This window comes from Ranitomeya imitator, chromosome 5 (genome assembly GCF_032444005.1).
Source record: "Ranitomeya imitator isolate aRanImi1 chromosome 5, aRanImi1.pri, whole genome shotgun sequence".
Classification (NCBI taxonomy): Eukaryota; Metazoa; Chordata; class Amphibia; order Anura; family Dendrobatidae; genus Ranitomeya; species Ranitomeya imitator.
Window position 1 is genome coordinate 675300658 of NC_091286.1, and position 15060 is coordinate 675315717.

The 15060-nt window shown below is 42.8% G+C and overlaps 1 protein-coding gene across 1 annotated transcript in view; it reads right to left on the minus strand.

Moving 5' to 3' along the window:
• Positions 1-15060, minus strand: part of RHAG (Rh associated glycoprotein) — an 87202-nt gene that overhangs the window by 34116 nt on the left and 38026 nt on the right. The window contains exons 2-3 of the mRNA XM_069728343.1: positions 3129-3312; positions 108-255 (exon numbers count right to left, since the gene is read on the minus strand). Of these exons, the coding sequence (XP_069584444.1) occupies positions 108-255; positions 3129-3312 (332 nt within the window). The remainder of the gene's footprint in view (positions 1-107; positions 256-3128; positions 3313-15060) is intronic.

A 15060-nucleotide genomic window follows, 5' to 3' on the forward strand; every position in this document is an offset into this window, starting at 1 on the left:
TCAGGTTAGCATAATCTGCTATTCTTAATTCTGAATGTTTATCTGATAAAACCCTTTTGTGCTATTTTTCCTGCAGCCTATCTACTACTCACGAAGACGACACTTACCCCCAAGTAGTTTACAAGATGTTCGTTACATGCAAATATGGCAATTTCAAGGATGGCCATAATAAGCATCTGCAGAGGACTCGTCTTTCCCAGCACAGCTCCAAAAGAAATGAGAACGGTCGCAGTACTGAAGTCAGCATTAATCATACTAGAAAATAAAAAGGCAAAAAACATATTATAAAATATTCAGATTTACCTTAACTTATGCATCATATTATTACATTGTTACATAGTTAAAACGGTTTAAAAAAAGACTCATATCCCTCAAGATCAACTGTGAAATGGACAATTATAAAGGGATTGAAGAAAGAAACTGATGGGGTAACCGTACTGTAGAAGTGGCCATGTTGACCCTCTTGCTGCTTGCAAAGACTAAAATTAAATACTTTTCCACGTGACACTAAGATAGTTGTTTCAACAAGAACACCAATTTTTAATTAAGGCTTACCCTACAATTAGCAGGACACCAAAGATTCTGGCTTCTGGAGACTCTTAACAATTAAAACAATACATTTACCACTACTGCAACATCTTTTTCTGTGGACTCCCCGCTAACACCCTTGCACCTCTCCAGTCCATCCTTAACTCTGCTGCCCGACTAATTCACCTCCCTCCTCGCTACTCCTCCGCTTCCCCACTCTGCAAATCTCTTCACTGGCTCCCATTCCCTCAGCGTATCCAGTTCAAATTAGTAATAATGACCTACAAGGCCATCCATAACCTGTCTCCTCCATATATCTCTGACCTAATCTCCCGATAACTTCTCTCACGTGATCTCCGGTCCTCCCAAGACCTCCTTCTCTCCTCCACACTTATTCGTTCCTCACCCAACTGCCTCCAAGACTTCTCCCGAATATCCCCCATCCTCTGGAATTCTTTGCCCCAACACATCCGACTATCAACCGCATTCGGATCCTTTAGATGGAACCTGAAAACCCACCTCTTCAGGAAACCCTACAGCCTGCACTGACCCCGCTGCCTCCTCACCACTACCGAAGCTACCGCCTCACCAACACCGGAGCTCCTGCAACCTTCAACCTACTATCTCCTTCCTCACCATCCTCTTGATTGTAAGCCCTCAAGGGCAGGGTCCTCACCCCTCTGTATCAGTCTATAATTGTTAGTTTGCTTACTGTAAGTGATATTTGTATTTTGATGTAACCCCTTCTCATGTACAGGACCATGGAATCAATGGTGTTATATAAATAAATAATAATAATAATTTCAATGTTGTTTTACATGCCGACCATGTGATGTTGTTGTCCTCGTCAACCTGTAGGTTTCCTGCTGTTGGGACACTCCTAGGACATCCTTACAACCTGTGATCCTCAGGACATTTTGAAAGCTTAAGTTTTTTCAACAGAAAGAAAGTCACAGGTTTTGAGGCACACTGATTCATTTCTGGTCACCCGAAAGTACTGGTGAGGCTGTTCTTTTTTGGCAGCTCTCTGCTCTTACTTATAAGCAGAGACTTGAGTGAAGAGACATCCAAAAATTAAGAAGATTGTAAGTTTTGGGTGTGAGGGTCACCGGCTTAAGGTTGGCACACAGATTTACGTAGACATGAGTTTCAATTGGATCCAACATTTTCTCACCTTGAGCCAACGAGCTTTGCGGTTACAATCTGTCAACGAGGCTGTAAACTTGATGGTTATACGTAGTATTAGACATAGAGCTTGGTAGTTACTAAATAAGGAATTTCCTACCTTTTAAACATTTTCCTGCTGCATCAACTGAATCATTTTAGAAATATCAATCGCATTATTACTTATTTTCCGGCACACCAAAGCCGATTCTCCACTCCTTCCCACCGGACTTTGTAGGCATGGCAGGAGTGAGGACATCATGCTCAGAGTTCACCAGCACTTCAGGCAGTAGGCCCAGTGATGGTGGTACAGAACGGTAGACAGCACAAGAAAGCAAAGCAAAGCCTAGAGATTGGCTTCAGTGGTCACATGAAATGATTTCATCACTGCAGACAAGTCAAAAGAGATGAGTGGGAAGCAGCAGAAAGATGACAGGAGGTGAGTGAGGATGATCATTGATTGAGTGCTCTTTTCTGTAAAATATTCCTTCTCTGCAGCTGGCACACTATTTCCAGCCATCTCTCCCAGCAGCAAGTGTGCAGCATTGCTTCCATGCAGACCCTCTCAGCCAGACATTTTGACTTTTACCCACACCCCACAGGAGATAGGATGTTGGGTGGCGCACATACCTGAATTCCCCAAATGTACATATTTACAGAAGCAGGTCTCCCTAGATCAGCAGTGTAGTTCACTGACAAAAGGGGTCGCTCCACTACATTTATACCCAGCTCAGCTGACATGTGCCGGAAACCATGTATGGTGCATTTCATGAAGTGGTTAAATATATCAACATCCGGGATTATTGAATTGGCCCCTACGCGTAAAGTTTTTTCCAGTGTTTTATGGCCCGTTCCCTATGGCTGAGCTGTGAACATCTTCTTACTATTCAGATTTAGCACAAAATGACTGCTGCAATCCCTGCTTCTGCTTTTATACAAGCTATGATAGTGCATCCTCATTGGCTGTTCTATACCATGTGACGTGATAGCTGAAAGGCATTATGGGAAAGCCCATTCAACTGTATCTGAGCTCATGTGTTCCTCCTCTGGCTCAGTGGTTAGACTTAGGTTCATATCCCACCAAAGACAACACCTGCATTGAGCTTGTATGTTCTACTGGTGTTCTTGTGGGTTTCTTCCGGGCTCTCCGTGTTCCTCAGACACCCAAAGAGATAACGATAGGGAATATAGATCGTGATCCCCAATGAGGACAGTGCCAATAATGTCTCTAAGGCACAGTAGAATTAATGGTGCCATACAAGTGAGTAAAAAAAAATATTATAAGATTATTTTGGGCAGCGTTTCCCCTCCAAAATCTAACATTTAGTCTTCCATAGATCATGCGGCTTGTTTCCTTCACATTAGCGCAGATCAAAATAATAATATTCTATCTAACTCAGGCCACCACAAGGAGGCGCTTTACTTACACAAATTACCTTTTGATGCCGATTTCAATCTTTCCGCCATGTAAGTGCCAAAATCCCTGCATTAATGTTCCCCACTGAAGACCGAAAGCTGCGATAAGTAAGTTGATGCCGACGCTGCTGAATCCATATCTTTTCAAAAAAGTCATCAAGAACCCGAAACCAATGAAGATCATGACGTGCACATCCTGAAAAACTGTGTAGAGAAAAAGAAGACTCGATTATCAGATCATGATTACTACAGTATTTCCTTTTCATCCACTTTACTGATTAAACCATGTTCTACATTTTAGCCATTTTTTTTATTTGTCTCTGTTTTTTTATTTTTAATATCAATAATTTGCATCAAAGCTGTTCCATCCAGCATGTCCACATGTATATCCCCTCTCTGAACCCTGCTTCTACAGGTACTATACAGATGATCAGGTTTTTAAATACATCATATAGGGATTATATACATTAGATAGGACTGCTCTATTATGGGTATACCTTGACGATTGGTGGAGCAGCTTAATATACATTTTTTTGCAAAAAAAACGTATCAACTAAATACCCTGTTTTTTCCATCTTTTGACTAGCACTTGCTTATTACTTTGATTTTTTTTACGACAGAGTATTTTTGACCTCACTGTGCCCTTTTGTGTCTTCATAAACAATAGATTGTTAGGCACCGACTTCTGCCTCATCCACCAATCAGCTGATTCAAAGAGGTTGTCGGGTCTTAAATTTGACTGCAGACTTGTGAATCCTCGCATCATGCAGGGCAGGGGTGGATGCGTGACCAAAAGTGTGTGATTTACATTCATGAGGTCATTTGCCAACTAGATGGACTCAGTCTCACACAATGCAAGTGGTTGTAATTATGCAAATAGCGTACCTGTGGTCACATGAGCACCCGCTCCTGGCGACGGCATCAGACAATCCTCGCAGCTGTGCGCGATGTGAGAATTCACAAGTCTGCAGTCACATAGAGTAATTTTTTACAAATAAAGGACTTTCCAGACCCCACTCCATTACTAACCCCTGGGCTTGATGTCAGCGGATGTTACACAGCTGACATCGAGCCCAAAACCATTACTCCGATTGCCAATGCACCACGGCAATTGGGGAAGAGCCGAGGCGAAGCTCCAGAATTGGTGCATCTAATGTATCCGCCATTTCTGGGGTGGCTGAAAGACGATCATATTAGGCTGGGAAGGGGCCAATATCTATGGTCCTTCCCAACCTATAAATATCAAACCGCGGCTGTCTGCTTACCCTTTTCTGGTTATCAAAAATCGGGGAGACCATGCTTCATTTCTTTTGGGGGGGTTCCCCATTTCTAATAACCAGTAAAGGAAAAGTAGACAGATGGGGGCTGACATTAATAGACTGGTGATCTCTATGGTTTTTGGGCTCTTCCCAGATTAATAACACAGCTCACAGCTGTCTGCTTTCCCTTGGCGGTTTCTTAAAAATAATGGGGACCCCACGCCACTTTTTTCATTTTTTTAGCTAAATACATGTACTGAAAAGTACACATTCATTGCAATAATTATATGTCTCATGGACATCTATCTATTAACTATATTTTATCTATCTATCTATCTATTATCTATCTATTATCGATCTATCTATCTATCTATCTATCTATTCTCTATCTATCTATCCATCTATCTATTATTTATCTATTAACTATATTTTATCTATCTATCTATCTATTTATTTATCTATCTATCTATTATCTATCTATTATCTATCTATCTATCTATTCATCTATCCATCTATCCATCTATCTATTATCTATCTATCTATCTATCTATCTATCTATCTATTATCTATCTACACAAGTGCTCAGCCCCATAGATTTAAATGGATCAATGTGTGAAATTGTCTCCAGTACATGTGAAAACTGTCACCAGCCATACCAGAGACACCGATGTGTGACGGGGCCTTACATTGTGTAGTGGCCATTAATGGTATTGCAAGCTCTTTGCCACTCACATGATTAGGGGAAAGCCTCAGGAAAAAGAGAAGCATCAATGGCGCTGTATTTACTTTTATTACTGGTCACTAATAAAACCTTAGTAAAAACAATGGTGTTAATAACAATAAAAGATGAGTCTGAAGAAAAGCTTTTTCCCGTTCAGCACTAGGGTTTTCATTAAGCTCAAGAATTTATGAATATTGTGGTTTAGCTTCCCTGTTTCAATTAATTGTTTGGTGCTAACATTAAGGTGAAAGGTCATCCAATTTGGCTCTATTAAAGACCTATACAAACATATAAAATAACTTTTTTTTCTCACAAATACATATACTGTATGCATATCTGCTACAGTGCAAATGCTTCCCTATTTTAATTAATCTCGAGAATTAAGTGAATTCATTTATTTGTTCCTCGTGTGTCCATTCGGCGTCTGATGCACACGTGCTTGATGTGTATAGTTTGACGTATTATTTTTGTGGTATGCGCTGACATCACACTATGTAATATAAATGCCGTTCTCTTTTGGGTAATAGAAAAAATGGGTGAGACGGTTAGAAAATTAATGCGGATGTAGTATCTGTATTTAACCACTAGATGTCACTGTAACAATGGAAAACTTTTGCATGCTCCTGTATATTATTATTATTATTATTATTTATTTATTTATATAGCATCATTAATTCCAGGGTGCTGTACATGAGAATGGGTTACATCAAAATACAAATATCACTTACAGTAAACAAAACTATTGCATCTGTATAGATGCAGTGTTTGCTAGCAATCCCTAGGCAGGAAGACTCCAACATATTTTTCAAGCATGCAGAAGTCGCTTGGTTAGCAGCCGAGCATGCTCAGATACCACCTAATCCGAGCAGGTTCGCTCATCATCATCACTAATTGGAACTATACAGGGCAATGCATAGGTTTTCCTTTGTCATACAGACAACTAGTGGTCAAACACAGGTACTACACCCTTATTCATTTTGAAAACGTCTCACCCAGTTTTTCCGGATCTTTGCATGTTAACCCAAAAGAGAACCGCGTTTATATTACATAGTGTGATGTCAGCACCTCCGTAAAAAATAATTAGATGAACAATACCCACCAGGAACGTGTCCGTCAGGCGTTGAATAGATATGTTAGGAACAAATAAGTGAATTATGAAATTCAGTGAATCAAATTAAATGAATGCAATGAAATAGGGAAGCATTTATGTGTAACAGTTTATGAAAAGAAAGTTATTTTATATGTTTTCATGACCTTACTGTTAGCAAAAATTGAAATTAAACCAGGAAAAAATAACTAAACAGCAAACTTCATGAACTCTTGAACCTGACTAGTGAGGGATCAAAAAACATTTTTGCTCGGACACATCTTTTCAAATTGTATTAGTGACCAGTATTAAAAGTTTCAGTGATATTCCCTCCATAGTTTTACCATACACACAGGGGTGAACCTAGCCTCTCTGCTGCCTGAAGCGAACTGCAAAACGGCGCCCCCCACGTAGTAAAATCAGTACAAATAAGTCTTAGCAGGACCATATCTTACAACCTCTACAACCTCAGCTCATCCACATAGGGTAACACACACCAACTCTGCTATATCCCACTAGTGTCAGAGCAGGGATTACAGGGAGAGTCGGCACCAGGTGTTCTGACTGCCGCTCTGCTGCCCCCTGTCTTTATGGATGCTCCGCCGCCTGAGGCAAAGTATTCAACTTGCCTCATGATAGCAGCACCCCTGCATACACATGAAAAGAAGAGAGCTTGCAGTACCATTCACGGCCACTAAAAATGTGTGGCGCTGTGCCTCTTCTCGCTATATCAGCTGATTGTGGGGGGAGGGGAGGGTTGAAGGTCAGACTTCCACTGATCTGATACTGATGCCCGAGTTTGATGCGTTTGATTATCGCACTCGGTCATGCAAGTCAACGAGTCCGTGGAAACCATTGGCCCACACTCGCATGATATCTTAGTGCAGTCTGATTTCCACGCACTGACACAATGGAGAAGATGGAGAATTTTTTTTTTCTCCATCTTATTCTCATGCGAAAAAATTGGAGAACGCTGATCACAGCATGATCAGAATGTCTCTTGGAAGAGCCTTCAGACCCCGCCGTAAGAAGAGGTCATCAATATTAAAGTCCTAGAAAACCTCTTTAAGAATAGATTTTTGTTTTCCCGTTTGAGCGCCAAGCAAATTACGACTCAGATATTATATATAACTTTCCATTCTTGTATTCTGATAGTCCCTTTACTTTATTTTTTTAGCTTTTTTTCTGCATCGGGAGCCGTGTTTTGCTACTTTTATATTAGTAATTAATTCAATTTTAATTTAATATTTTGAAAAACTGCTAAAAAAAAAAATATTTGATTTGTGGTTTCTGTAAAGTTTTGAGCCAAAGGCACAAGTGATTTCAGAATGTATGAAAATATAAAAACTACGTTTCTTTTGCCTCCAATACTGCACAGGTTTGGGGAATGAATCATGATGGACTTTTGTGGGAATCCATCCCTGACTTTCCCTGTGGGGTTAGCCATCATATTTACTGGAAATAGTAAAAGACTAAACATTTAACCAGTTCCTGGCAGTTCAGTGTGATGCCATGGAGACCTGATGTATAATGATTCCGTGGCTTTGTCACACTGGGTCTGCTAGTTTCTCCATCTGGACAGTATTAAGGTTGAGAGGACATTGTGGAAACGTTGCTCACTCAGACTCCATGCTTTCTCTGCCTCCTACACACAGATAACATGGAGGAAACCTCAACGTTTTACATTTTTTTCACTCTTGTCTGGATCTACGTTGATATAAGAAAGTCAAGTAATGAAATTCCAGCTTCATGTTACATAGTTATTAAGGTTGAAGGAAGACTATATGTCCATCTAGTTCAACCCATAGCCTAACCTAACATGCCCTAACATGTTGATCCAGAGGAAGGCAAAAAAAAACCATGTGGCAAAGAGTAAGCTCCACATTGGGGGAAAAAAATTCTTCCCGACTCCACATACGGCAATCAGACTAGTTCCCTGGATCAACGCCCTATCAAGGAATCTAGTGTATATTCCCTGTAACCTTATACTTTTCCAGAAATGTATCCAGTCCCCTCTTAAATGTAAGTAATGAATCACTCATTACAACATCATACGGCAGAGAGTTCCATAGTCTCACTGCTCTTACAGTAAAGAACCCGCATCTGTTATTATGCTTAAACCTTTTTTCCTCCAGACGTAGAGGATGCCCCCTTGTCCCTGTCTCAGGTCTATGATTATAAAGATCATCAGAAAGGTCTTTGTACTGTCCCCTCATATATTTATAAAGGCACGGATGATTGACCTCGTGGAGACCAAAACATCCAACACCGTGGAGACACCATCACGTGTTTCTCAACGCAGTGATCCAGAACACTGCCCCCAAATATGCAAATGCAAGTAGAGGAGCTGCGGATACACCATCACATGTTTCTCAAGGCATGTAGTGAATAGCCAGGCCTTTCCCCGGGAAGGAACAACCAAGTGAAGGGCAGCATCCAATAAAGGAAAACCACCTATGCACATGTGGATGGATACCATGCTTGGCATATGTGCCTTGATAACAAGGCATAAAATGACTTAATCTCCCATCATTTTTTTTCATATTGGCCTTGTAACTTTTCACCAGCTAAAAACTTTTTCATTTTTCACTTGGCGTGGCTGCATGAGAGTTTGTTTTATCAAAGAAAAATTGCAGCTTTTTTAATTGTGGACTTTTTTGCATTTAGGACTACTAAACTTTTTACTACTTTTATTTTTGAATGTTTTATAGGTATTGGTGATGAGCGAGTATACTCGTTGCTCGGGTTTTCCAGAGCACGCTCGGGTGGTCGCCGAGTATGTGTGACTGCTCGGAGATTTTGTTTTCATGAATGATTTACAGCTACTAGCCAGGCTGAGTACATGTGGGGGTTGCCTGGTTGCTAGGGAATCCCCACATTTACTCAGCCTGGCTAGTAGCTAGTAAATAATTCAGCTGCGGTGATGAAAACTAAATCTCCGAACACTTACAAATACTCGGAGATCATCTGAGCGTGCTCGGGAAAACCCGAGCAACGAGTATACTCGCTCATCACTAATAGGTATATATATTTTTCTTAAATAATTTGTTGCTAAGAGTTCATTAAGCAAAATCTTTTTCTTCTTATTATTTTTTTCTTAAGTAATTGGGTATCCATAAGAGCTACAGTTACAATGAAAACAGTCTAGTGTAGATGCATAAGTCACTTGCAGAGCTGATCTGCATCTGCAATTACCAAAAATCTTTGCTATGCTGGTGGATACATGTGTTCATGTGATTGCCAGGTCTTACAGAAATATCAGGTTCATTGTAGCTTGCAAAATAAAAAACAGAAGCGGTAATGAACTGCTTCTGTCTTCTCCATGGGTTCCCCCGGCTATGTTTGACAGATAGATACCTGACCTGTTTCTGCAAGATTGCAATAGCCTCACCCCATGCTGTAAAAATTAAAATAGTCAGGTTTAAAGCCAAGGAGCAAGTGCCATATATTTAGAGATTTAGGCCGGTGTCCCACTTGTAACTGCAATGCAAGAAATTCATGCGAGTCTCTCCCCTCAATACCCGGCCGGCCGGGTATTACACTCAGGACCTGAGTTAGCAGCAGCATGCATTTCTATGCAGCTAAACGCATTGGTCCGAACCGCCGGCGGTAGTGGCGGGTATTGAGGCGAGTTTCTCGCATTGCAGTTGCAAGTGGTACACCGGCCTTATGCAAAATTTCTTCAAATAACGATGACCATTTAATAGCTGATGGTGGTCAATTCTCTTGTGAATACCAACAAACTACAGAACTGTGAAATTGAGTCACTTCTTGTGAAAAAGGCGAGAGTCAGGGAAGTCAAGGAGTTGAAGGTCAAAAACGAGGAACAGATGGAAGAGACAAATGGACGGTAAGAATGAGATAAAAGGTCAGGCAGCAAAAAGATACACAAGCAGAACACAAGGCACAGAGAGAACAAACCACACACATCTGAATATATGTCTGGCAGAGATGTGGGACTGATAGCTGGGCAATCACTTAGGACAGGGAACACCTGAAGGCAGCCCAGAACCTCCCAATATCAGATGGGCCAGACAATCTGTCAATCAAAACATTGACAGCTCAGAACGCCCCTGCACCTGAGTAGATGAGTGAGCTGTCAATCAAAGTAGTAACAGCTCAGCCCACTCCTACACCAGACTGAGCTGTTAATCAAAGTACTGACAGCTCAGCATGCCCCTGCAACAGACTGAAAAGCTGAGCTATCAGTAACTGCATCCCAAACACATTAAGGGGTGGAATGTTGACAAGAAGCATGAGTCAGTAGAGGAGACTGTGTGAATATAATTGTATATAGTCTAGTCAATGCTCTGTGAGCTAAACATGTCAGCCCGGCAGGCCTCGACCAATCAGCGTTCATAAATTAACTACATACATATACTAGAATGAGAATAAAGGTACCGTCACACTAGACGATATCGCTAGCGATCCGTGACATTGCAGCGTCCTGGCTAGCGATATCGTCCAGTGTGACAGGCAGCAGCGATCAGGCCCCTGCTGTGATGTCATTGGTCGGGGAAGAAAGTCCAGAACTTTGTTTCGTCGCTGGATCTCCCGCTGACATCGCTGAATCGGCGTGTGTGACGCCGATTCAGCGATGTCTTCGCTTGTAACCAGGGTAAACATCGGGTTACTAAGCGCAGGGCCACGCTTAGTAACCCGATGTTTACCCTGGTTACCATCGTTAAAGTAAAAAAAACAACCACTACATACTTACCTACCGCTGTCTGTCCCCGGCGCTCTGCTTCTCTGCACTCCTCCTGCTCTGGCTGTGAGCACAGCGGCCGGAAAGCAGAGCGGTGACGTCACCGCTCTGCTTTCCGGCTGCCTGGCGCTCACAGCCAGAGCAGAGAAGCACAGTGCTGGGGACAGACAGCGGTAGGTAAGTATGTAGTGGTTGTTTTTTTTACTTTAACGATGGTAAACAGGGTAAACATCGGGTTACTAAGCACGGCCCTGCGCTTAGTAACCCAATGTTTACCTTGGTTACCGGCATCGTTGGTCGCTGGAGAGCGGTCTGTGTGACAGCTCTCCAGCGACCAAACAGCGACGCTGCAGCGATCCGGATCGTTGTCGGTATCGCTGCAGCGTCACTTAGTGTGACGGTACCTTAACATGAAGGACAGTCTGTGAGGGAGAGGATAAAATGGAGGCAGTCTGTGAGGGAGAAAATAACATGGAGGACAGTCTGTGAGGGACAAAATAACATTGAGGACAGTCTGTGAGGGAGAAAATAACATGGAGGACAGTCTGTGAGGGAGAGAATAGCATGGAGGACAGTCTGTGAGGGAGAGAATAACATGGAGGACAGTCTGTGAGGGAGAAAATAACATGGAGGACAGTCTGTGAGGGAGAGAATAGCATGGAGGACAGTCTGTGAGGGAGAGAATAACATGAAGGACAGTCTGTGAGGGAGAGAATAGCATGGAGGACATTCTGTGAGGGCGAGAATAACATGAAAGACAGTCTGTGAGGGAGAAAATAACATGGAGGACAGTCTGTGAGGGAGAGAATAGCATGGAGGACAGTCTGTGAGGGAGAAAATAGCATGGAGGACATTCTGTGAGGGCGAGAATAACATGAAAGACAGTCTGTGAGGGAGAAAATAACATGTAGGACAGTCTGTGAGGGAGAGAATAACATGAAGGATAGTCTGTGAGGGAGAGAATAACATGGAGGACAATGTGTGAGGGAGAGGATAGCATGGAGGTCAGTGTGTGAGGGAGAAAATAACATGGAGGACAGTCTGTGAGGGAGAAAATAACATGGAGGACAGTCTGTGAGGGAGAGAATAGCATGGAGGACAGTCTGTGAGGGAGAGAATAACATGGAGGACAGTCTGTGAGGGAGAGAATAGCATGGAGGACATTCTGTGAGGGAGAGAATAGCATGGAGGACATTATGTGAGGGAGAAAATAACATGGAGGACAGTCTGTGAGGGCAAGAATAACATGGAGGTAAGTCTGTGAGGGTGAGAATAACTAGAAGGACAGTCTGTGAGGGAGAGAATAACATGAAGGACAGTCTGTGAGGGAGAGAATAACATGAAGGACAATGTGTGAGGGAGAGGATAGCATGGAGTACAGTCTGTGAGGGAGAAAATAACATGGAGGACAGTCTGTGAGGGAGAGAATAACATGAAGGATAGTCTGTGAGGGAGAGAATAACATGGAGGACAATGTGTGAGGGAGAAAATAACATGGAGGACAGTCTGTGAGGGAGAAAATAACATGGAGAACAGTGTGTGAGGGAGAGAATAACATGGAGGACAGTGTGTGAGGGAGAAAATAACATGGAGAACAGTGTGTGAGGGAGAGAATAACATGGAGGTCAGTCTGTGAGGGAGAGATTAACATGGAGGTCAGTCTGTGAGGGAGAGAATAACATGAAGGACAGTCTGTGAGGGCATGTACAGCACCATGGAATTAATGGTGCTATATAATAATAATAATAATAATGTTAAAAATAAGCTGCCATACAGCGATGAGTAATAAAGTTTTGACTCTTAAAATAAAGACAGGAGAAAAACAATAGCAGTGTGTCCAATGGGTTAAAACAAATGTAAGCACCAATGTTTATATGAACACTAGATGGTGGCGTGATTGTAACACATCGGTTATCTACTATATAATCGTCTAATTCTGTCTGTTTGTCCGTGACGGAAATCCCGCGTTGCTGATTGGTCTCGCCAGCTGCCCGCGACCAATCAGCGACAGGCGCAGTCCGGCCGCGAATTGGCATGGGATTTGAACCACGCTTCGCTGATTGGTTGCGCCCGGCTGGCCGCGACCAATCAGTGATATTGGCGTGGGATTTAAACACCGCTTCACTGATAATGTATATATTTTACCGGGAAAATCCTGTGTATTCATTGCATTGTTCTTAAATCTTCATAAATAAATTACATACATATTCTAGAATACCCGATGCGTTAGAATCGGGCCACCATCTAGTCTCCAATAAAGGGAGTAAAAGAGGATGAATCGGGGCCAAACTGTAGAAACCTGCAGAATATTTCATTACAAATCTTAAGGCTTTTTACACAACTGTAAAACCCATTAGATGACTGCGGTAATGACGGGGGAATGACACATTATCACTAAGTAAGCCGAGCCTTCTCCCACCTTGTTTCTAGCTGATAACTGATATCTTTGTTTATACAAAATCAAAATATTTTTCTTGTGCATTTGAAGTATGCAGCTCCCGCCATGTGCCAAACACTGGGAACGTCTCGTTCTCCTTTCTCAAGAACCAAAACCGGAGGGAGACACCATTGGATTGGTTTCTAACTAACAAGGACAAAACTCTAGAGGCATAGTTTTATTTTGTAGGTCTGTAGGCTACACCTTTACCTATCACATAACAAGCGGACTTGCTCTAATCCTGTTCCATAATATTCTGGGTTGTTGGGCAACGTTGGACGTGTCTCACTTGACCGACTAACACCATTCCCACTTTAGCTTTACCCCTGCTCAATGTGGGAGGCTCGATATGTCAGGGTAAGATGTTGGCAAAAACTAGAGGCATAAGAGGTGTAGACACAGCAGTCACCACAAAGGTATAAACAGATTGTACTTAACAAAAAGAACAGGATGAGTAATGTAAGGCATCTACACAGTGACTGCACCAGCAGAATAGTGAGTGCAGCTCTGGAGTATAATACAGGATGTAACTCAGGATCAGTAATGTAATGTATGTACACAGTGACTGCACCAGCAGAATAGTGAGTGCAGCTCTGGAGTAAAATACAGGAGGCAACTCAGGATCAGTACAGGGTCAGTAATGTATGTACACAGTGACTGCACCAGCAGAATAGTGAGTGCAGCTCTGGAGTATAATACAGGCTTAACTCAGGATCAGTACAGGATCAGTAATGTAATGTATGTACACAGTGACTGCACCAGCAGAATAGTGAGTGCAAATCTGGGGTATAATACAGGATGTAACTCAAAATCAGTAATGTAATGTATGTACACAGTGACTGCACCAGCAGAATAGTGAGTGCAGCTCTGGGGTATAATACAGGATGTAACTCAGGATCAGTAATGTAATGTATGTACACAGTGACTGCACCAGCAGAATAGTGAGTGCAGCTCTGGGGTATAATACAGGATATAACTCAGGATCAGTAATGTAATGTATGTACACAGTGATTGCACCAGCAGAATAGTGAGTTCAGCTCTGGGGTATAATACAGGATATAACTCAGGATCAGTCATGTAATGTATGTACACAGTGTCTACACCAGCAGAATAGTGAGTGCAGCTCTGGGGTATAATACAGGATATAACTCAGGATCAGTAATGTAATGTATGTACACAGTGACTGCACCAGCAGAATAGTGAGTGCAGCTCTGGAGTGTCATACAAGAAGAGGCGGAGCCTGTTTGCCGTGTGCTGCCTAGAGAGAGCTCCTGGGAAGGGAGGTAAAGTTTTCCATCCAGGACTTTTTGTCTGCCCCCTTCCCAGGAAAGAAGGCTCATTTTCGGACTGGCCTCAGGGGCTGGGCCCCCATCTCCCGGTCCAAGTCGGCGGGGGGTGGGAGGACTCCAACTCCGGCTAGGGTCACAAGATCTGGCCAAGGATCCAACATGAAGACCCGTAGGACCCCTGAGGCCGCGGCGGCTCCTTCCCCCGGAGGTAGGCCTAGTACGAGCAGGGGTGCTGCAGCGGTGCCTCTTGGTTGGGGCACCAAGGCGGCTAGAGAATCCGCCCTGGGCTATGGTTCCCGCGTCCATGCGCACCTCTGCGAGTATGAGGATGCCTCAAGGAAGCTAAAATCCCTCTGGGGGGAGTTGAGGGTAGCTAAGGAGAGGTCTGACAGGGCCTCCAGCAATAAGTAGGCCGAGCTATCCGCCGCGGTCAAGAAGATCAAAAAATCCATAC